This window comes from Aphelocoma coerulescens, chromosome 6 (genome assembly GCF_041296385.1).
Source record: "Aphelocoma coerulescens isolate FSJ_1873_10779 chromosome 6, UR_Acoe_1.0, whole genome shotgun sequence".
Classification (NCBI taxonomy): Eukaryota; Metazoa; Chordata; class Aves; order Passeriformes; family Corvidae; genus Aphelocoma; species Aphelocoma coerulescens.
Genome location: NC_091020.1, coordinates 13858075 through 13883545, shown reverse-complemented (window position 1 = coordinate 13883545; position 25471 = coordinate 13858075). Strand labels below are relative to the sequence as shown.

Here is a 25471-nt window from a genome sequence, read left to right as displayed (position 1 = left end):
ATGTAAGGTGGGAAAATTTCAGCTTAAAATTAAGTTATCAAAGAGTTTTGTGCACATTCAAGTATTAGTATTATTCAGAAAGATTATTTACAGTGATGAATGGATATTCTGTAAATAACGGTATACCAACTACTGACATCAGTATCTACTTCTACTTTCTAAAATCTAAGTCACCCATGAGTAATATGACTAAATAGCAACCTAGCCATCAGTTATCTGAGTTCAGATACATTAACTCACCTTTTACTTCGAATTAATACTGTTTAACAGTATTAATATAAATAATATCAAAAGATACTTGATATAATCCATGTAATGTTATTCTTATAAATTCATTTTTCCACAGGAATAGATAGAAACTGAGCCACCTTGGTTGAAAAATTATCTTTTTCCGCAGAGATGGAGTATAATTAAGAAAAATTTAAATAATTACAGGAAAATAGAAAATTCCTTTGTCTTGAGAAAATATTAGATTCAAAATGGTAACAAGAACAACACATATGGCTGATGCAGTATCTTTCAGGGCTATTAGCATCAGACTTGAATTTTTTAATGAATCTTACAGGTATCACAGTGTCCAGCAAACTCATGCCATTTCCTGAATTGTAAGAATTGATTACTTTATGGATGTTGCAAAGAAACCAGCTTGCAAAAAATACACTATTTCTAATGCTTATCAAAGTACGGAACCTGTGAGAAAAACAAATCTGCCAATCTCTAAGAAAAACCACTGCAGCAACATGGTTTTATGCACCATAAAATTGTTCCACTCAAGGGGCTGGCCCCCAGCTTTAAGGCCAAATAATTGCCATCAGTACCAGATGAATAAATATGCCACAAGCTAAAAATCTCACTAAAGAACAGCCTGCTCCACTCCCTGTAACTGCACTAGATTTGAGAAGAGTAATAAAAAGATTATGAATGTTAAAGTGAGCAAGATCTACTACAATGCCACAAATTTCCAATTTAATATTGATCACATTTGTATTTAGTATTTTCTCCTATTGAGGCTGGTATAGGGCACTCTATCACATGTACCTGGCGCTGAACACAGCGGCTCACTTATCACTGTTCTCGTGCAGCACTGCTTCTGTGCTTCACTAATAAAAGGATAACAATATTGTAATGCTTTTCTTCTGTACACAGTAATTAGACCTTACAACTCCCTTTGTGAAGCTGCTGTTCAAGAATTAAAGAAAAAAAAAAAAAAGGATGGGGGTTGGCAGAGAAGAAAGGTGGGATAGTGATGTTTGTTACATTGCACCAGGAATCTAGAAAAGACTCAAAACGTTCACAAAGCACAAGGAAGGGAGGAAAACCTGCAGGTATTCATGTTCATGTATATGGGATTTCCCTATTCTTTTTTTCAGCGTTGTTGGATTCCAGCTCTGGTATTTACTGAAGAGAGAGAGCTCTTTTCCTCCTGGTTGCTTAATTAACATGGCACAGTTGGCCCTGTGACTCTGTCAGAAATGACACATGCGTCAAAAGTGGAATGGGTGTCCTTGCTGCAAGGAATTCTATTTTTAAGCAGAAATGACTCATCAACTACTGGGGTGTCCCAAAAGCTACAATTTGTCAAGCTGTCAGGAGAAAGGGAGGGGAAAAAAAAAAGAAAAAGAGGTCACATCTTTATTTGTATCTGTAGCTTAAAAAGCAGAGGGGTAAAGTACTGATTATACTCAAATCCACTCTGAAAAGCAATCTTCTATGCAAGCCACGTTTTGATAACAGCTATATGGTATCCAGAATTTTTAAAACCTCAGCTGAGTTACATCCTCTTCTATATTATATAGATATGTGAATTGATATAATGCTAAGGAAGAATGCTTGTAGCTCAGTGTGCACGACTCATCTGTCTATAAGGAAAGAAAGCATGGGACAAAATGTTTGCAGATGCATTATCAGATGCTTTGGGATGAAACAAAAAATGCAGACATTCATTTGGAAAGAGGAAAAGAATAAAAAATAAAGAAAGGTTCTAACCTGTATACCAGTTATATAAATATATATATATAAAGAATTTGAACTGTAATTTAAGAATATGTTCCCGTAGCAATACTGGAAACACATCAAGCAGCACGATATGAGTTTATGAAAACAGAGAAGTGAAACTGAGCAGGCTATAAATGTGATCTATACAGTTTCATTACACAAACTGACCTTCAAATTACTGTGTAGGTGGTGAAAACCAACACAGGGCAGGTTTCATGAGAACTTGTTTCCAGTGAAAGTTACCAGACTCTAAGCCTTTAAATCTAAGCAAATAAAGGCTAATCGAAGTATTTTTTATCCGTATTCCTTAAGTCAGATCCAAGTCATTATGCAAAGAATGTGTACGTAAGCATAATGGTGTCAATAAGCTCATTTTATTGATGCTCTATAGACAGTAAATTATTATTCAGAGACAACAATAATTAGTAAATTGTAATTCATTCCACCAAGTAAGTTTGTGCTTCAGATACTGCATAATGTGTAGTGCTGCAACACAAATATTAAATACAATTTTCAAAATAAATTTAAAAGATTAGAAAACTACAGGAATGAGAAGCTGAGATGTTCTATTACAATCATTTTTTATCCATACTCATGGGTAGAATTTTAAAAAGGATATTGGTTCTGGGGTTTTTTAGATAACAGATGTAACTTTTAACACTCTGGTTTCACTGGACTCAGAAACCTCAGCTCATGCAGAGATATGAATTGTATATGGTATCAAAACTAATTTAAAATTTATGCAAGCAGGGCAGCAAAGGATAAAAACCAGAACTTAAAACATAATTTAGAAGTACGGTTTTTCAAACATGCCTGATTATGCCTGACATCTGCCGTGAACCTTCAGATGAAAGACCTTACTCTTGGACAAATCAAACTTCGAGATCCTACCCTACAAAAGCTAATGGAATTTAAAGCAGATGGGGACAATCTTTCCAAACCAGAACTAGATATCAATGAAGACTGCCAGGAATCAACTAGAAGCAGCTGTCAATTTGCAGTTCTTTTTCAGCCTGATGTTTAACCCGATGCCTTTGGACTTCTCAGTACACAAAAGCAGAAACAATTCATTGGAAAAGAAAGATGCAATTTGGCACTAGGAGGGTTGAATACCAGTCAGTGTTATTCAGATGTCCTTTAACAATGGGCACTTGCTTGGAGAAAAACTGTCGGGTGAGGCAACAATCTCCTACAGCCTTTTGTCAAGCCACCACCTTGCCCCCACCCCTTGAACGAGCTCAGGTATCTCACATGAAGCATAACAGCACACACCACCAAACCACCCCTCAGCAGAGAGAAAAGAATTTGACTCAGAACTATATTATAATATCGATGTGCAAACATATGTGGTTAAATTTATTTCTTGCAAACAGCTCCAGAACAACCAATAAACTCACTTGCCATGAATGCCATTTGTCATAAGCTGTCAGAATGGACTTGCAACACAGTGGGGGGAAAAGAACATACTTGCTTGATTTGTTATTAATTTTCAGACAAGAAATAAAATGCTAACATCTAACATCAAATTCTCAGGAACATCCCTGTATGTGTATACACAGCCTCCAGGTCTAAAAAAAACCCAAAAGCTCTCACTGATCAGCCACACTAAATGACCAAAGTCTTATCTAAGTAATCATGACCTTGAACTCCATAGCAACATGTTATGAAAACACAGTTTGCCCTGGGCCAGAAAGGATCACACATCTTCCTTGGGCTTGGATCCATTTCAGTCTTTTGAGAGTCTCTGAGTTTATAAATAAGAAATGGTGTTACAAAAGATGGTGTTAAATGTTCACTTTCTAAAAATGGCATTTTAAGGCAAAATAATATTGCCCTAAGATTGAAATTCTATAGACACCCTTGCAACTCTGCAGGCTTAGATCTTCAGAGCAATAATGGGGTCTTCTCTTCCTTTGAGTCTTGCAGGCCACATAGTCAGCTTTACATTGCAGAAGACATAATAATCAGATATACCAACATCCTACCAACCAAAATATCGCCAGTATAATTTGTCCAAGTGAGATACCAGTGATGCAGGAAATTCCACAATCATCCTATGATTATCTTTTCCAATATTTCACCACTATGACAGCTATCAAACTTTCCCACAGTTAGAAACTAAATCTGCAAAGTTGTAAATTATATTTCTCCAAGCACTATAGAGGATGACCTTTGAGTACCATTCCACTTACATACTGGAACGGTGCCACGTCTGCCCCTCCCTACATCACAGGGTGTGGCGTTTTAGTGTAAAATTCTGCTTCTTTGAAAAAGCCTTGTGATGTAAATATAGCTAACAAGCTACTCAAATTAGACCACACCTAAGTCAGACCTCCATGTTCAATGAATTTCCTCCATTCATCCTTCGAAGAGAGAAACTTGAGAAAGCAGCAATGTCTTGCTCTCCTAAAAAGTGCTGTCTTAAAAATGTGCCAGTGATACAAATTTTTGTCTATATTGAAATCAAATTTCTGTCAATTCACTAGAAACTAAAAGGAAAAACTAATGGTCAAATGTTTAAAAAAAAAAGAGTACATTTCACCTAGCCCTTAAAAAAGAAAGATCTGATTCCTCAAATATAGTACTCTCGTTTGTCTAAGAGATGACAAAAATTTAAACCATATAAGAATTGGGTCATGAAAAAGTGAGGACTTAGCTATTTCATGATTGAACTCTCAAGCCTGGTATGTTCAGTATAAACACATTAATTTAAGTGACAGATATTTACTTAAAGGCCTATCTAGCAACATTTTAATACAAATAAAGTCTGTAAATATCACTGCATGTACAAAGTTTTGCTATTTCAGATTACTGACTTATTTTGGGAATAATAAGATTATACAAACTTGAACCTCAGTGATTCCTTAGCATAGCATGCAACTGGCTGCAGCTGGAAAGCAGCTTTGCAGAAAATGACCTGAGTCTAGAAGTTCACTATAAGCCATCCATGGGCCTTTGCAGTAAAGAAGGTCAGCAGCATTTTCCAGGCTGTATCAGGAAATGTGTCTCCAGCACAGAGACACAGACATAGGGGAGTGAGGCCAATGAAAGGCACAAAGGTGTTAAGAGACTGGAGTCCTGTCTTATGAGGAGGGCTGAGAGAGTACTGAGGGACTGTTTTGTCTGACAAAGATAAGGCTCAAAGAATCTTACCAATATCTATAAATACCTGATGGAGCCTCCTTCAGGTATAAAGAAAACAGAGCCAACCTTTACTCAGGCATACTCAATGGCAGGCCAATAGGAAATTACAGTTACTGAGATCTTGTACAAGGCCTAACACTTCAGAAAATGAGTCCCATTGGAATTTATCACATCATCAAGGTTGTGCATCACAGTTGCTAAAAATTTCTGTATAACACCAAGGGATAAAAACAGTACACAAAAATTTCCAGAGCTTGATTTGTCTGTTATTATGGAAGAAAAATCTTGTTTGCCATTTTATCTGAAACTCATCCACAGTATTTCTCATTTAATTCATTTGCAACAATTCATTTTCACCCATTTAGCAAACACAAACTACTGGCATTGATTAACAGAAACTTCATTACAGTGGTTTGTCTAGAGAACTCAAGAGTATTTCCATATTGCCTAACCAGAGATTCTGTACCACTAGCGAAAATCAGTGTAATCCAATGTTATTTCATTATTGTGATAAACACATACAGAGGAATTACCTTTATTCGTTATTGTAATCTCCTAAGTTGATTGGTAGAGTTGTTCAGGTAGTGTTTTACAAATTTTATCTGCATTTAATTTGCCAAACTCAAGCTCTCTGAACATGTCAGACAATGAATGCAAACACTCTAGCTAAGAGATGGATAGTACATAAATCATGCATCTTATTTTCCAGTATGCCTCACTACATCCAGATTTTTTAATAATTCAAGAAATCCTGTAATTATTGGTGGTCAAGGGACAATGTCTAACAACAAAACTAGGCGACATACAATCATACTTAATCCCTTTGTCCTAGAGCGCCAACTGCATAGTAACACATGGACAATCATTGCCAGGTGGTTTTTTCCCCCTCCACTGTGGCTTGTTTCTTTTGGTTTTTGCCTTATAATAATCATCTCACTGCTGTTGCTGGATTTTACTCATAATTAACACCATCTGTGCCTAACAAAATCCTTCAATCATTCTGGTATTCAGTTGCCTGCAGAGGCCATGCATTGAGCTGCACACCCACCTGGCTTCAACTGTAGCATGCTAATGAAAGCAATGAATCTTAGCTGTGGACACTTTCCCAGGAAAATTTGCAGAGCAATGAAGAAAATTAAAGTTCATTGTCACAAATAAGGCTTTCTTCCGGAAACCGCTTTTGAATTAAAGCAATAATGGTGTACACTCAGTACTTATTACAGAGTAAAGATAAAATTAAAATACTTATGACCAAAAAATCTTATTTAATGATGTATCAGTTTAAAGGGTGTTGACTGGGGCTTTATGAACCACAGATTTTCTGATTTGCTGAGAATCAGCAGCAGGAACAACTGAAGTTATAGTTCTGTTATAATAGTAAAAAACCAAGTGACTTGAAAATAAACACTCAAGAAATTCACTTACATATTTAAGCTAAATCTTCTTTAAATCAGAAAATTACACCTATCACTCCATTTGAGACGTGAGCAGTTAATAAAACTAAGGGGAATTAAAAGTTTCTTTTTCCCTGTTTATGTAAAAAAAAGGTGGAGATAAAACATACAACTGGATTTACTTCAGCATGGAACAAAATTTATTAGCTCACAGAAATGGCCAGAAATTGATACAGTGTTAACAAAATTAGAATTAGGAAAATATTAAAATTTTACAAGGCCACCAGCTGCAAGGTATTGGGAGAGACTTCCCTCCCAAGAATGCAGGGAACAATATTGTTTTAATCGACTTGCCAAGATACAGACCATTATATTTTTAGCAATTTTAGCAATGGTAAAAAAATCTAACAGCATTTCCTTGAACCAGATCCCAGAATTTTAAGTCAACTTCTACATCTCTTAGTCATGCATCATAAAAAAATGTATATATATAAACTCTAATGTGTACTTGGTATGAAGGAATGTTCCAGGAGTCACTTAGAGTGGGTTAATGAGTGTACTAAGACAAAGCAGAACTTTATAAACACAATTGAAATATTTTTGCATGGGTGAATTTCACTATAAGCAGGAAGGCTTGAAACAAAGCTTAGTACTAGTTAAGTCCTGCCTACTTAACTGCTCAAATATGAAGACTGAAAGGCTGTGTAAAATCTGTACACACTCAAAATACTGGTAAATACATACTTCAGGGTACAGAACCCTGAACTGCACAGGCCAAATGATATACCATAGCCCTAAAACCAGTTACTTGAGGAGAAAAAAAAAAAAAAAAGAAAAAAAAATCTTTTACTTTTATAAGCCTTGCAAATTGAAAAGTAATACATTCAGAAAAAGAAACTAACCTGGAAACTACAATAAAATCAAAGCTCAAACTGAACTTTTTATATGAATTGATTTCTGATCCTATTAGACCCATCTTGATTTTTTTTATGCATCAGGTCAATGAGATCCACTCAAAATTCAGATGTAGCAGCATTGAATTGTTGATTTACAAATGAAATTAAAATTGCTGTTTCCTTGAAGTGCCATGAAACTGAGAGTCATCAAAATATTCATCAGATTATTCCAGTTAATATGGAAAAGCTTAATGATTTGTAATGAAAATGAGATTGGTATCTAAAAGCACTTGAGTGTTTATGTTTACACAGACTTGCTGAACTGTTCAGATAAACTTCATAACTCATACATGTCTGTAAAAGGGGTAACACAGCCTAAACAGATGAAAAAGATGTGTATTCTCCTGGGCAGTGACACTGTATCTGTACTAAATTTAAATAAATTATCCTCACCAGGCTTGCAGTATTTCTGTAGAACATTTTGCTGAGCAAAATCAAATGTCTTTCAGAAGACAAAACAGAAGCAGTAGCAAACACGCAGGAAAGGCAAACACAGTACCCTATCACAGCTTATCCTCAAATGTTCCCACAAAAAAAGAGAATTCATAAGGACTTGAAACAAAGTGCTGCTTTTAGGAAAAAAAGTATTTTTTCTAGTAAAACTTTCCAAGAGAAGTTGCCAATGACACTCTTCTCCTTGTGCTGTCACATAGGAAACTCCTCAAACAGAATACAGATTTCCAATGCATCTTTCCTAATTTATTCCCATGCAATGGCAAGAAACCAGCATGAATCCTCCAAAACAAGAAACCAGACTTTTCAGGTTGCATTGTTTTGTTAAGCAATTTCTAGTATAGTATCTCTAAAATGTTTCCAGCTAATATTGCTACCTCACAAGTAGACAAAATCACCTAGGTTGGGATCATGAAGTCTAGCTTTTAGCATAGGTGAGAAAAACTTGCTCCACTAAGTAATAAAGACCAAAAAAATCAACTCAAAGGTACTACCAGAGACAGAAGAAGCACAAAAAACCTGTTTTCCTGGAGGGAATCACAATCCTTTCAAAAAGTCATCAATATACAAAATAAAACACAAAAATACAATTAATATGTGTTTTTAAGAGTGAACTTTTATGCAGTCAGATATGTATGTGGATACTTTATATATATAACAGAAGTTAGACCAAAGAAAGAATAATGATGCAGTAGTCAGAATGTCAGCAATGAAGTTGCAACCATGACAGGGTGGCTTAACACTAAAGATATTCCCATTTTTCTTATAAAATGATTTGATTAATAGTTTGTGGTGGCTGAAAGTATTTATTTGTGCTCTGTCTCCTATCACAGCACTGATGAAAGGGGTATAGAGATGTGGAGGGCATATAGGGTATTTTCTGATAGTTTTATAAACATAAAAAGCTTTAAGGAAAGCCTAAAATATCATTTTCAAAACACACAAAGCAGATGTATATGATCATAATTGTGGCCATATTTTGTGATGAAGTATGACACAGAATCCAAAGTTTTCAGAAACAGAATCAGTACAGAAATACTTTAGAGCAACACAAAGCTATTTAATTGGCTGTGCTGTGATGTAGGACTAACTGGTATGGAGGATGCTGAAACTGCACCATTTTCCAAAAGCTCAGAGCTCTCCAAACAGCATTGCACTGGATGTGCCATTTCATCTGGTACTACTCTGGCAGAGTGTCTGTCAGAGTGATGAACTGGGGAGCATAAAAATGCTCTTAGTTTCCCCTCCTCTCACAGCTGTGACAACCTTCATACTTCAATTCAGCCTTCACACTAAAATCAATCATGACACATGCTTGCCTGACAAAACTGTGGTCTTTTCACTCTCCCCTTCCATATCTAATGAAACAGTGCTGTTTTTCCCATCTTTCTTGATGCCCCTTTGGTATGAAGCCATGCAGGATTCCTTTGTGGACATACCTGTCATTGTATCTATAAATCTATCAATAGATTAAGGGTCTTGGATGAATAGATCACTGGCAAGATCTATTAGACAACTGCTCACACTAGCACTCTTCAGCTTTGGACTAGAGACACAATTTTTCTAACTCTACACATAAGAGCCAGTAACAGGTGACAGTGCATGGCCTGGGCAGAACACAGTGGGTCTGGAATGCATTGTTAAGGGAAAGCACACCCTGGTGCATGCCAGCCATCTCTCTGGTGGGAACACTAGAGCCCATTTGTGTGCACTGACCCTGGTCAAGCTGTAGTCTCTGTTGTTCCAGCTGCTTTGTTGAGGATATCATGAGCATTCCTCTCGCCCTACCTTCATTATTTCCTGTTTGACCAAATTCTCAAAGGAATGACTTTTTCCAAGCATGTACTTGTGGATCTTAGTCGACTGATACATGACTATATTTGATTCTGCATTGCTGAAATGGGTGTCAGGTCAGCAGAATAGAATAAAGCAGAATTTTTCTCTTCGGGGATATATCTGGGGTGTTTCTAACATAAATTAATCAACTAGTGAGCATTTAAAAAAAAAAAACCTCAGAAAAGAGCAAGATGTGGCTGTGGAAGTAGAGGGTAAGAGAAGAGAAAGGAGGAGAAACCAAAGAAAAAGTGTGAAAATACAGTCAATAAGCTGGTGGCAGTACATGGATTAGGTGGCCCAAAGAAAGCTCAAGTGTCCCAGAGACTCTCCCATGTTGTCAGCTTTGCTCTCCTTGAGGAAAACAATCAAAGACTTAAGAATGCACTGCCTAAAGTTCATTATATAATCAATTCATTTCACAAAAGACAATTACACCAACACATAGCTGTAGTTGATCTGAAACTGAAACAAGTGGAAACATGTTTTAATCTATTCCACACTTTCGACCTGGAGATATCAGGCATCCAGAAGATATGCCACTCTGCTTTAAAAAGTTTTACAAAGGTCTTCAGAAAGGAACCACCTTATGTACTTCAGTGGTGACATATTAAGGAAAAATTGCTAAAATTAATGAAAACACTCATTGAAATGTTAAGAAGGAAAGCCAATTTTTCCTCACTTCTAGGGAGCTCAAGATTTGAGTTTTCCAACCACTTGGCTCCTCTCCACAGAGAAAACCTCTACCTTAGTTATTTGCATTATGCTCGACACATCGATGGCTTCAAATTCACACAATACAGAGCTGGCATCCCTGTATCCAAGAATGCCTTTTGCTGGTGCCACCACCTTCCTAAATATCAGGATGTACAGATGTCAACAGCTGAATGTCTGATTTTCTGAGTCACAGAATGACTATTTCAGAACATTACTACTACCACTACAGACAGCTAGGCAGGCTCACGTGGACTGACTCTGGTGTACAATCTTAACGGTTGCATTAATGGAAAGCCTTAAACTAGTTCAGAGAAAAACAGCAAGCATGTCATCATAGAACTTTAAAGTACTATTGATACTTCAGAATACCAGTCTCCAAAAAGAACTGTAATCAAAGAAGAATATTTAAGTACCTTTTTATTTGTTTCTTCTGTGTTAGGCTACCAATCTGCCTGTTACAACACAGACAGTGTCCAGTTTGATGTTAAAACAAGGGTGGAGTACGAATGATACCAGAACACAGTTTGAGTTACTCTGGTTTGTATCAAACCACCACATACCCTGATGAAACTTTCTGTTGCCTAGCCAAAACCACAACACTGTATGATAATGTCGGTGTAAATCTAAAAAACACTGAGATGATTTGCAGACTGTTAGTAGTTCACCTTATCTTGGTAGAAACCTATCACACCAAGAAGTTGGAAATACAGATATGCAAGGTACAATATGCTCGTACTGTCTAATTCAAGCTGAGATTTTCAGAAGTGTTCCTGTCAGTCTCCCAAGACGCTTTTATCACCCTGCAAACTGCAATTTTTTGACAAGTATTTTTAGCCTGTATTTCTTATTCTAGTCTTGATTTTGAAAGGTTCTACACAGCATAATGAATATAAAAACTGTAATTTTGCAATAGTATTTATAATCTCAATACACAAAAGTAGTTTTCCTCTCCATTCTACAGATCCAATGTGACTGTGTTCAGTCTAGTTTATGTAATATTTTATTTTCCCATTCTTGAATTATTTTTGTAGAACCTGTGCTATTACAAAGTTCTTTGGGCTCAGGCAATGAGACCAAGCACTGATTTGAAGTAGATGAATGGAGAAATTTAAAGATGTATAATTGCTGCAGGAAAGGAGAGAAAGGAAAATGTACTCAAATACTCACTTTGATGAATCTATGAAGTATATTACAAGAGCACCAATACTAAGAGCGAAGACTAAGACAACCTACAAAAGAAAAGAAAAGAGTAATTATTTAACAACATTAACCATTTATTCTTTTACATACAAAAAAAAAGACAACAAAAATAAATCAGAAGCTAGTTTTATTTCAGGTCTAATTTTCTTCGGAAAATTACTCCTACTTGAACTTCAAACATTATATATATTGTCACAGAATGCTTTCTTGCATTGAAAGAAGGACAAAATCTGGCTTTACGAAACCTATCCTTCAGGATTGCTCATTGGTGCATAAACCAAGAGTGACAGATTAGACTGAATTTCCATTTATATACATGGCTGTGAAACCCACAAGAAAAGTGTAAGACTATGTAAAAATATGTATTTACCCTGCACTCCTGTCCATTGAGACTATACTGAACTTTCAAACAGTTTAAAGCAATACTTGATGCAGCACATCATGAGTGTTACAACTTTTGTTGACAGTCTTAACTGTTAAAGCAACAGATGAGCGCTGAAATAAAAATATTTTGATTCAATAAAGGCTTCAGACCTCTTTCTGAAGCTGCTGTGTTATGAACAAGCCTGACTGACAATCACAGCACAAGGAGGAGATGCACAATGTGCTCATTCAAAGTGAACTGTCTGAAAATCCTCTGCTCTCAGCTATCACTCAATGCTGTAAAGGCAGCATCTGAAGCAAGGTACAGTAATTACTACATAACCAGACTCTGGAGCTGTGCACAGCCAGTATCAAACATGTACATATCTTCCAATAAAATAAACTCATTATTGTATTAATATTACATAATTACTACTACTTGTTAAACTGAAAGCTTAAATTATTTTTCCTTACTTTTAGATCTTGCTGACCATAACATTTTTTACTTTGTGAATGCCTGAAAAAGGGTATTTTGCCAGAGTACAAGTATCTGTTGTCTTACCTGATGTGCTATCATCTGTACCAATGAGATCTGTCAGTCAAATTCAAGGACTGAAGCACAGGACTCATTGAAATAACATTTTTACTACCTAAGTCTAATATAATGTTAACATCTAGAGTTTAAATCTTCTTTCACTGTGTGCACGTGTTGCAAGGTGAAATAAGCTATTAAATTCATATCAGCTGGTAAGAGTGAAATTATTGTGGCCACAAGAAATTATTGTGGCAAATAGAACTTGTGGATTGTCATCTGACAATGTATCCCAAATTATGATTAGCAATGATCCCAAGGCCCATTTTTCTCTGAATTAAGATATTGGGGATCAAATTACTGTGCACACTCTGCCCTACCCATTGGAATATTCCAAGCTACACACAACAGCAGTTTGGATCTGAATCAAATCTGCTCCATTCTTTATTATCAATCCATTCCAAGGAAAGTCTTCATTTTTTTAAAAACAGAATTTAAAAAGGTGCTGAGTGTTCTGAGAACACAGAGCTTACAATTTTGGCAAAAATTTTAATTCTACCCAAACCAGTTTCAAACACAACTATTCACTTTTAAATAACTTAAAGTCAAGCATTAGTGGTAATGTTTTACCCTGCATTCTGTGGAATAATTTCTGTATTAACAGCACCCTCAAAACCACTATTAAATATAGGTATCACTAAAAAAAACACCCAACAATAAAAACCCAAAGCAAACAGTGACAAATTAAAAAAAAAAAAAAAAAAGAAAAAAAAGAAAAAGAAAAAAACTACCCCAAAAAAGCCAAAGTACAAAAGAGATTTACCCTATAGCAGGAGTTTTGGGCTGCAGAATGCTGAAATGGCCACTTAACGCTGAAAATGAAATTTGAAAAGCTAAACTTGTAATCCATTTGGGACTATAAACACTCATTCTCTCAAGTTTCACAGAATACACAAGGACCTTGTGAAACTTAAAGGATTTTCATTTTCCTTTTCACATAGCAAGTCTTAAGTTACAACATTCAGTCATTGCCTCCTACCCAAAGGAGTCCTGTAGAGCAAACCCAGCATAACAGTTTATCAGCCTTACATTTGAATTATATCCAATTCCTTATTAATCATGACTGTGCTGCTTAAATGTTACACAGATCCTGGGTGAGATCTTCCAAAACACTTTAGGAATTTAAGTGTTCTACGACAGTTCATATAACTGCCACTAAAATGCAAATATGTATATTTTGCAAGCAGCTCCAGATTCCCATGCTACACCAAAGAGTGAGATATGTATGCAAAACTACAACACTCTCCTTCTTTAATATATATACCTGATTTTAAATCAAGGCTTATTTTCTCTTCTATTGCCTTAAAACACATACCTAACATGATTCATAGTATCTCCAAGAATCACAGAAAGTGTATCAGAAGAGAATGGAATCTTAAACTCCATTTCCTTTTCCTGCTTACAGAGAAACATATTTTTCCTTTGCTAAGTGACAGAGGAATTCAGCTGAACGTGAATCCATCAAGTGTGTGGAAAAAGCAGACCCTGAACCAATCAGGTTAGAGTTACACTAAAATAATAAAAATAAATAAATAAATAGAATTTAACAAACTCCAAACTCTTGTATGCTATACAATAGTCTCAGATGCAAGTTTGTTGCTGTATTCCCATCTAAATAAAGCTGAATGTAACCTGGTTATTCAGGCCCAGGACAACAATTAGTGAGTTTGTTCTAGTCTTCCCTAGATTGCCATGGGAAATAATGTCTGTTTGGAGACCTTGCTATGCTTGAGGGGTGTCACAAGCATAGACCCATAACCCAAATTCACAGCAACTAGAACCTAAGGGAGGGAAAAGCATATATATATATGTGAATTACTGCCTTTTTCATTAACCAGGCCATGGTGAGATGCTTGCTTGCTCTGTTTATTATTTCAATGCATTTGGCAAAACATTGCAATTGCTATGTATCTATTGTAACTTCTCTCTGTACAGAAGGAAAGACTCCTTTAATTTATAATAGCTTGCTGTTTAAGATTGAGAAATGTGAACTCATGCTAACAGCTATACTGACTAAGCACTTACTAACAAATTACAAATAAACACCAATCTGGCTAAAGGAAAGAGGAGGAAATACATGGAATAGTTGTTGCATATCCCTAAATCTTTCATTAAAAAAGGAACAGAGAAAATCCAGCGCCAGATTTCAACAGAAGTGGAGAATGCCTTTTTGAGGCAAGAGTCAGAGAAACTGCAGAAAAAATCCACTTACAGAAAATTAAAAATGCTTTGACTGATACCAAGATGGCTCCAGAAGAGCTTCGACTGCAGTCAAAATTTAGGCATCCATAATAAATAAAAAAGAAAAAAGAGAAAGAAAAAAAAAAAGGGGGGAGTTTTGATATGATAATATTGCAGGGAAGCACCAACTTTGAGAAACACTGTCTCAATTAAGCTCACTTTCCAGGTCCCTATGCAACAAAGGGACAATCCAAGCGGTGGCACTGTTTCCCCTACAACTCCGTAACTGCATTATCGAACCAACACGGGATAATGAAAAGGCTGGTCACATTAGACAGGAGGGTACAGTTAATAATGAAGAGCCATGTAGGGACTCTAGAGCAGGAACTTCAGTCTCTCATACACTGTAACACTCAAACAGTCTGTGAAAGGTGAAACAGAACTCTTTGAAGTTTCAAAGGCAAATTCTGGCTTATACAAGATTAAACTATCCAAACATAATTAATACAAAATAGCATAGAACTCAAGAGGCAAAGCAGAAAATCAAAAAGGAATAATCGTCTATTTTTATTTTCCTCCAATGTTAAGTATTAAAATAAGAAGTATGCAGTGAAAAAAAAAACTTTCAGAAATCCTGTAACCCCTAACACCTCAGGGCATCAGAGAGTTCTTATTTTTTCTGACAACAATCTATTCTGGTACTGTTCTTCAAAAATGCTTTTTTCAAATTCTTATTCTATAGTTAAATTATTCAACCCTAAGGCTACTCCAATGCTTAGAATATACTAGGTTGTTCATTATTAATATTTTTTTGAAATTCACTTACTTTTCATTTCTACATCCACACAGTAAATTCTGTTAATAATCTGCTCAGTTTTATCAACTATGATTTAAAATACAATTCCATTAGTTTTTATATTTCAAATTATTTATGGAGAACACAAATTATTTCCTAAATACATAAAGCTAAAACCTCAATGATCCATTAAACTTTTGTTACACAGAAGTTTGCACTAAGATGCAAATAGCCTGACGTTTTGATCTAACTTGGATGAAAATTTTCATACCTTAAATATAAACCCCAAACTTCCTTAAACCATCAAATAAGATATTGTATTTCTTTTATAGACAGATAGAATTTATTTGTCCAGATTTGTTAGGAATGAAAACCTTAGAAATCTAAGAACAAACCTGCTTCAAGTTACATTTCAGAAGTTAAGAATTACTTCTAGCTTGGCAATCCCTGCATTAATTTGCAGAGTCTAGGAGATGTACCCACATCTGTGCAATTACTGCAATTTAACAGAAGTAAGACCTGAGCAAGTCTTGACCATAGAAGATCCAGACTGGCTTACCTAAAATTGCTGTCCCACAAACTGACACCCTATATGCAAAGAACAAAATTCAGAAAGCATTCCATGTAGGCAAAGCCACAAGCAATAAGAAATTATGCACTGCAGCTGACACAAACAACTGAGCAATTAATGTATCTTAGATTAATGTAAATACAAATGAAGTTCTATTGACTATAAAACAATATAGATGCTTGCTCTAAAAAAATCAGTGTTCTACCTCTTTGTATTGTAATACTTACTTCATTGAGATATTTTTACTTGTGTTACCTGTGGACATAAACCAGCGAACTAAAGCAGCTGCTTGATGTCAAATTATAAAATTCATGTAATTTAATCCAACAAAACAGCCTTCAGGACTTTGTGATTTGTCCAGACAAATAAAATGCATTCAGATTTTTATAGAAACTGGTAGTAAATTGCTGTTTAGAGGCTTTTTTCCCCCACTATAACCTGCTTGATAACCAGGAGTAAAGTAGAACAGGATCTCTCAAATCCATCAACAGGACCAAGGACCATGCTCTAGATGAAGTTGTACACTGACTTTTCTCTGGCCTTAAACCCATTGCCCTGCCTACAGTCCTACTGTCTTTTCTTTACCGGGACCCTCCTGGCCAACATATAAATAACTAAAATGCCCAAGACAAAAGTACAAAATACCCACCATCTACTCTATGGGGTTGTGAACTCCCAAGGGGCTTTTAGAACACCATTCCACCTCACTCAGGTTTGCTAGATCATATTTCTTATTGATGTAATGCTCTCTTAATATTTTCTAGAAAAAGTGAATTTAATGCCAGCTTCTCTTTGAAGAAAACTATCTAAGCACACAGAAGTTGTGAGCCACCTTACAAGAGTAAAGCGTGAAACACAAGCAAATGATGGCTGAAGTGAGTGAACCGGAAGAGAAAGATGAAGTGATAAAACAATCAAAAGACTAAACAAGATTCCCTCTTGCTCCTTCCTACCAGCAATAAATACTAAATGAAAAACTCAAACAAGGACACTAAAGAAACTGGAAAAATTTGTCATTTACCTTTTACTCAAAAATGCAGGGAAACAGACTTTGCTGTTAATATACTCCCTGTATAAGAACCATGCTTGACAGAACTTAACACTATGACCAGCAGCAGTGATATATGCATTGATTCTCATCCAAATACAGGCAAAGTGCAAATTCTACAGCCAGCACCTGCTCTTGATGACAGTGTACATGCTCACAGGTATGAATCTTAAAGGTTGTGTCTGCTGGGCAGTATCCTAGCTATTAAATCTGTCTCAGTGACTTAGTGATCGTACCAGTCTGCCTGCAGAAAAGGCAGGTGGCACAAGACAAATAAAAAATAATAACCTACATTTCTACTATTTCTTCCAGCCTTTGAATGCCAGCTAGAATTCAACATCCAATTCTAGAAGCAACTAAAGCGCCTTCAAGCCAGACCATGAGCAACCCCATCTTTCAGCGAAGCCGGAAAAGATTCAAGATCACACAGCTCTGAAGAGACCTTACTAACTCTTAGTTTTGAGCTCGAAGCAATTAAAGTATTAAACCCAAACTTTGCAATTTTTATAGCCACATTAAAAACTTCTCACAAATCCAGACCAGAAAATGTTTACATGCAAGTAATTTCCCTTCAGTTAAATTTTCTGAATTTGTATTTTGTTTACTGTTATTACACAAAAAGGAGTTAACTAAAAAGTTAATTAGCTATTAAATTTTACAGTAACTAATTTAGTCATCAGCACACAATAAAAACAGTACTGCAAACTTTGGCAGCTTTATGAGATCTTTTTGCTATATAAATTTTCCCCTTCAGCAAAGCTCATATAGACTTACATTTTCCAAGCAAAGTCTGAGTTTATCCAAAAGAGGACGTGAAGGGGAGTGAGAAATGACTATCAGATAAAGCAAGGGGCAGTAAACTTTTAGTGAACTTCTGTCAGAAAATTCATAGCAAGGATTTAATTTTAAAAACAAAAGGCAGAAAAGTAGGCCAGCATGAGCTCTGGATAATGACCATGAGTAATCAGAAGACTTGGTTATTGTCCCTAGTCCTACCACTCTTGTGGTGTGTGATTAAAGCATATTACTTGACCTCTTCAGGCTTCCAATTCTCCCTCTTGCTTTCATTTGGCAGGAATACTCCATGTCAACTCATTAGGGCAACCACTCTCTCCACTACAGGTGATTGAGGTGGATCTTGCACAGCTGAGAGCTCTCTCGCTACCACAGTAATCACAAACAGCTCAAGCAGAACATGGCAATAGTGTCAGCACCACCTATGACACCAAAGGGGCTTTGTGCATTAAAGGGTTTTATTTAAGTAGAAAGCTATCAATAACTCTAAGATAAACATTTTGCCCATGTTTCTGGAATTGTATTTTTGGTCCCACTGAGTTACTACCCAGTATAGCAATGTTTTAATTTATTACTGAAACTAAAATTCTGTATTTACGGTAAATATATCTTTTAAAATACCTTTCATATTTAATGCATCTCTTTTTACAGACTTGAATAATATTGATAAGAAATACAGAAACAACATTTCTGGGAGAGAAAACAGATACAGCAGACACAGAAGAGTTACCAAAAAAAAAAAAAAAAATTAGCCACATATTCAGTTCTTGCATATTGAATTTATGCATCAGAGCAGTAGTTTGGGTATATCTGAAAGGTACAAGTAAAAGCCATGGTAAAGGCCAGAATTGCTGTGAGCTTGCCTAGCCACTCATGACTGTAGTAAGTAACTGATGAAATAGGTCACTGGGAATAAGATATGGAACATCTCTGAATGAAACCACACTAAGGAGAATTAGCAAATTCAGTCTGCCTGCCACAAGCTGTGTTTTATTCTCTCTCCAATAAAAGATTCAGCTTTCTTACATAGACTTGAACAGACTACCTCTCATTTGAGCAGACTATTAAAAGGAATTTAATAGGAATTAATTCCTATTAAAAGGAATGCTGTGAAATCTAAATTCAGGAATTTTCAGAGTTGACATCAGACTCAGAAATACAAAAAATCAAACCCAAAAATACATTAAAAAATTAGTATCTTCATGTATTTTTTTTTTCCACACACATTTCCAATCTCATTTGAGGAAGTATTTTTAAAAGGAAGTATTTTTGCTTGTTCTGTTCTGTACATGCTTCTAATAGATGTTAACATTTCAGCTTTATTTTGCTTTCTTTATACAGATTGCGTTTTTTTCTTCAACTTTCTACTGACATATTGACAATAAAATGAAAATTTCTGTTCAATTCATAAATGTGAAAAGACTGAGATTTTCTAATTAGTGAAAAAATACAAGACAAAACCTCCCATCTGTTAATGGTGCTCTGTAGCTTGAAGTTAATTAGGTTTGCTGGGAGAGTGCCTGGCAATATGACCAATTAAAATACATGCAACTTCTCCAATTCAGTATAGTTAGTCAAAAAAATAGCAGTACTTTCTATCAAAATGTGCCATTTTCTAGAGCTAAGTGGATGGCATTATATGTCTGTAAATATCTGTGCATGCACATTGGGGGGCTTTTTTGCTGTCCAGCCTAAAAGGTTCTTTCTCCTGGTTACCTAGCAGTCACCCAAACTAAAGTCAAATTCACTCTGTATATTGGTAGATGAATAACTCTCACTGATCTCCAGTGGATGAGTGAGTGGCTCAGCCACCACACTGAGCAGAAGCATTCTGTTGGTGACCATTATCCACCAGCTACTGCAAATGTCAATGTTCTCCTTTCCAAGCTCCTCGTAGTCCCACTGCAGGTAAAGGCCACTAAAAAGCCTGCTGGAATGTTGTTTTAGAGAAACCAGCGATGAACTGTCAATCAAATCCTGCAAAACCAACCAGCTCAACTGCACAAAGGCCAAAGAACCCAGGCCCAGAGCAGGGTCCCCCTGTCACATTCTGCACCAGAGTACTGGTGGCTGATTATTCACTGCTCAGCACAAGAAAGCCTCTGGTTATTGTGTCAGACCTTGAAATGCAGCACGTGGTCATTAATTTTTTGTTTGTTTCTATGCTTCAGGTGTGACAAAAGGGGGTTTATCTCCACATGAACAACAGGAATCAAGTAACCTCAGCTGGAACACTTTGGCCCACAAGTACTTTGGCCAACCTCTGACTAGACAAAGTGATCAAGGTGAGATGAAGAAGTGAGCTGACTCTTGCACTTTTTGGTATAGCCCCTACACCTAAAAAAATCTCTATGTATGTATGGAACATCTTGAAAAACACAAAAGTGCACTAATTCCTGGAAAGAATAAACAACAAGATATTGCCCCAAAAGTCACAATCAAATTCTGCATAATTAATTTATAAAATAATCTAACTACATGATGGTCCAACATCTGGGAAATTAATCAACTGAAATCAAATAAATATATGTACCAGTAAAATGTAATGTAATCATTTGCCAACCCACCCCTGTATCTGCAATACTGCAAAACAGAACTGAAAAATCAATAAACTGTGAAAAAAAAAAAAAAATACTGGAAAGCACTGTCTTTTTTAATTAAGCAGTTGTCTATTTCTTAATTAGTATTTGTTTAAAAAAAAAATAATTAAAATACTAATAATTTTTTAAAAATCCCACAAAACCAAACAAAACCACAAAAACTAATTTCACAGCTCTTCTTCTTACTTCAATATACTATACCCTCACCAGTTACTATTCACAGTTTGGTAACTGACAACAAAATACAAGAACATCCAAGAAACTGTCAAAGAAAATACAAGACAGAAAACAAAGAATGGTGGTAAAAATACCAGAAAATAATAATACAGTAGGGTAAACAAAATGCTGCATCTTTAAAATGCCAAAATCAGAAAGGTATTTTTGAAGTAAAGGGCTTGAGGTAAGAAAACCACTCAAATGAGTTCTCAAGAACAAATGCAGTCGAAAATGTGGACCTTATGAGAATTTAGGCATCTTCCTCCAACTCTCAGTGCTTTTCTACAATGTTATACATATTAACAGTATTGCTAAAGGGACCTCAAGCTTTATTGCCATGTCATAAGAAATTACTAAAAGGAAGTACATTTCTTTGTGAATGAATCACTTTAAGGACTACATTTAATGAAATTATTTACCTTATACATTCAAATTAATACTAGATTGTATGGCAGACAAAAGGAATCCTCACATTCCTCAGTTATTTTGACATTAGTCTGACGTGCAACCTACACAACAGACAGTCATGCCAACAAATGTTCAAAGAAGAATTAGAGAAAGAGGTTACTCCTCCTTGCTAAGGTTTTATAATGGAATGCATTAGTAAATTTTCAGATTTTGTGTTACTCAGATTTCCTGTTACTATTCCTAAATTTTCAAATAGCAGAACTCCACAAACACAGAAACAAGTATCTCCCTTTTCAATTGTTTAAGTTCTTAGTCACAAGAACTCACACATACAGCAAAGGCAGATGCAGCTGTGGACATATTCTCTGAAAAAAAATTGAAAGCTCTTGGCTTCAGTAAAGCCCAGTAAAATTTCATTCAAGAAAAAGACTGAATCAAGAATGCTGAAATCATTCAGCACACAACAAAGCATCTGAATGCTTGTCAAGGAATGTACTTTAAAACATTATGAAAAGAAGACACAGAAGGGAAAAGACTCTCTGCTAAATGCACCTGACAGGCTGCAAAAGGAGTTTCCTGCTGCGGTACTAACATCCCAGCTCGCATCTTCCATTTACCATCACCTAATGTGGGGTTTTTTCTTAAATCTTTTGTAATATAAAGATAATTTGCAGCACTTATATTTCCTGACCAAACACAGAGTATAACAACTGCTGATACTTGTAAATTCATTGGTCAACTTCTACTATAAGTCCAGAAAAATCCGTAACTGTTTTGCAAACTTCTAAAGAGAGGTAGCCATCAACAACATGACTTTTTTAATAAGGACCACTAAACCTTAGGACATTTGTATGAGGATTTTCAGGAGCTCACTGTTCCTCAAGTCATGTTGTCTGCTCAGTGATTTAGCACAGCTTAATTTCAACTTCAATCAGAAGCTTTCTGCGACAATTAACAGATATCAAACACTGGACCATCGATGAGCAAAATTAACAAAAGGAAACTATGAAATGTAGGAAGGGGCAAAACTTGGCAATAGAGCTAAAGAGCCCAGTATTTGTGAAAGTCACCTTTGTAAGCATGCTTTTCCTCCTTTTTCTCTGGCATTGTTTGTCCTTCAGTCATTTTCCCAAAATTGATAGCTATGACTGATTGCCGCAGGAAAATATCTCATACCAATCTGCTTTGAAAATGGAAAAATTGACTTTTTTATTGCTAAGAATAAATCTAAACCTACTCAATCATCCAGCTATATATGAGAATTTGTGAATACAAAAAGCTGCCTTTAATTAGCATACAAAAGAAAATGACAGAGAGCAAGTCTGAGCATTGTAAATTGTAGCACTCACTAAATTTTAGTAATTTTAGTCATTTTAGTCATTTAGCCTTAAGTTGTCTGATAGTTCTATACAAAGGCATAAACCTCAATAGTTTTACAGAGGGTTTGTCAAAATATAATTCTTATCAGATCTCTCAATTTCCCACAGCAACAAAAATACAGGCAATGTGAGCTCTTTTGGTTTTTAGACTAATTTGAACTGAAAAGTCTACCAATAAATTATTTGACAGTCACTGATCATGAGACGTGCAAACTCCACGTAATTAGAAAATAAAATTTAGCAATTTTACTGGAGCAGCTAAACCTAAAGTAGACTGATCAGAGTTGTGGTGATCTTGGTTTATGGGTAAGTATTCACTCAGAGTAAGAAAGCCATTTTCAGTGGGCTTTGGAAGTACATTGAACAAATGAGGTTTCTGCAACTTGAAAAAACATGAACGCATATTTTCCTTTTATTCTTCATATTTTACCAATCTGCATAAATATAATTATATGCTACTCTAAGTCAAATCTTGATTCACAGTTTGGTGCAAGGCTGCACTGATATGTAGAGGTTTCTTCAGACCTTGATATTTCAGAGAAAGGCAAGGAAGCCATTGATGCCATCAGTTACAGGCACAGGTGATTTCTATACTGTACTCATCAAGGTGATGGCATGTTGTGAGCATTGTCAATCTGGAATTATGGTTCAACATTATCTATCAAATGATAAGAAATTCACATGAGGTATGAAATTAAATCAGTGATTTGCAACTATCACTAAAGACCAACACAGAAAACAAATAATGCAGCAAGCAAATGTAAAAGCTATTTTTATACAACAAACCTTTTCTTGCAGTGAATATTTTTTCTAATTTCTGAGTGATAGGATGGAAGACCTGTTTCTCTGCAAGGATGCAAAGACTGATTTATTCAACTTGCTCCCTGCAGAGTGGCTTTCCTGTTTTGCTATGTAGCCATAATTCCAGAACTGAAAGCTTTATCGTGAGCCTTTTTTAATGGGGTTTGAAGATAAAATAATCGCACGGCCAAAGGCTTACAGAAGCAACTTCAAATGTAACTCACTGCCTTGTTTAGCACCCTTACTTTTAAAAAAATACAGCATTGACCACTAAATATGGCCTTGAAACAACTGTTACCTCAGGCAACTTTTTCTCTTGCTAGTGACAACATTGTCAGGTCCTTTAACTCTCACCCTTTGGTGTCATGGCTTTTGTTATTCTTTTTATATAACATGAAGAGTTTAATTAAAAAACAAAACAAAACAAAACAAACTTGTCAAAATCCTCCTTTCCTCTGGGGCCATAGTCTTTGCATCTTTATCTAACTTTGCTAGCCTATAGTATTTCTCACCAGCATCCTTATTTTTCATACTGACACCCTCTTGAAGGTGGAGACCTAGGAAATTGCCTGCCTTCCCATCTGCTTTATAGGATCCCTTACGAAGGTCTAAGAATGAAAGGCTACCGAGTTTGATTATGGTGTGGTCTTATTCACAGGCATAAAAAACAGAGGGTGGAGAACAAGGAACATACAACTTCAGCTTATGCTCTTCTCTCATAAATGTCAGTTGGTACCTAATTTTTCCCCTTTTCTTCATGCTTGCTTCAGCTTAGCTATACTCTCTTTCTAAGGCACTTCTGAAAACCACCAAAAAAAACCAGAATTGGAAAAACTACCAGGTAATCACATACCTGTCACAGTAAGAGATTTATAAGAGGTATTGCTACGACTCCATGTCTTTATTGCAGTTTTAGTTCACATCTTAATACTACAGAATGGGCAGAAGTTGAAAGTCCATAATGGGTCTTAAGGTTGGGGTCTTTTAAGTATTGCAAGAAAAAAACCTGTATTTTGCATGAACTATAAAACATCCTTTCATGTTTTCCAGAAGGAGAAAACCTTGTGAAAGACAAAGTGGTTTTTTCTGAATAAGTACTGCAGAATCTGGCTGAGATTCTGGTAAGTTAAATTATGCCATTCAAGTATAAACCCTTTTCTTTTTTTCTTTTAATGTGCTTTCCTTCCCTTCCTCCTGAAACTCTTACTTATTATTTCTCCCCTACAGAGATTCAGTCCTATGTTGCTTTACTCAGAAAACATTTTATTTTAGAATAGGTCACCTTTCTAGAACCTATTCTTAAACAGAAAGTTTGAACACCAGATGTAAAGAAATTACCTTTTTAACACATCTTTATCTGAAACTAAAGTGTAAGTTTTTAGTCTGAGATGAGAAGTTTCTCTCTGCCAGCTAAAGACCCAGATGCTTTCCTCCACTGTGCTACAACCAACAACCCCACTTCCCTGATGCTCAGCCTTCCCTAAAAACACTGTTCTTGTCTAGTAAAGGAAAAGTTGGCAGGTAAAAGAGAAAGAACATCAGGGAGAGTGAGTGGGCTATTTTGGTTTTCTATCAAACCAAAATCCCATTAATCCCTTGGTTTTTCCAATGGCCTCCTCCCTCCTCTGAATAAGTTCACTGCACACACAGCCCCACACACAGGACCAAAAAGTGAGAAAAAGCAGGAAAATTATTAAAAGTAGTCCAATGACACTTTAAAAATGGCAATTACACTTAAAAAGTGTTTATAACAAATCTGCAAATGAGAAATATTTATACTGTGGTGATGACCCTGCACAAGAACAAACACTATCAAGTCCTAATACTAACAAATAATTTGTTTTCTCAACAGTTTGGCTGATGTGCTTCCTTTTCTGACTCTCAGGAAGAGATGGAAGAAAGAGCTTTCAGCATTCATAATTTCAAACACTAAGTTAAAATTCCTTTTGCTGATTGCCTAAAACCTCAGAATGCCTCTCTGATCAATCTTATGACAAAGACCTGTGTAAAAGCGTGCCAAGGCAGACTG

General features: G+C 35.8%; 1 protein-coding gene across 12 annotated transcripts in view; it reads right to left on the bottom strand.

Moving 5' to 3' along the window:
- The window catches only part of KCNMA1 (potassium calcium-activated channel subfamily M alpha 1), a 447551-nt gene that overhangs the window by 226138 nt on the left and 195942 nt on the right, over positions 1-25471 (bottom strand). For all 12 annotated transcript variants that reach the window (XM_069019298.1, XM_069019294.1, XM_069019295.1 and 9 more), the window contains one exon: positions 11660-11721. In XM_069019298.1, coding sequence (XP_068875399.1) covers positions 11660-11721 — 62 coding nt within the window. The remainder of the gene's footprint in view (positions 1-11659; positions 11722-25471) is intronic.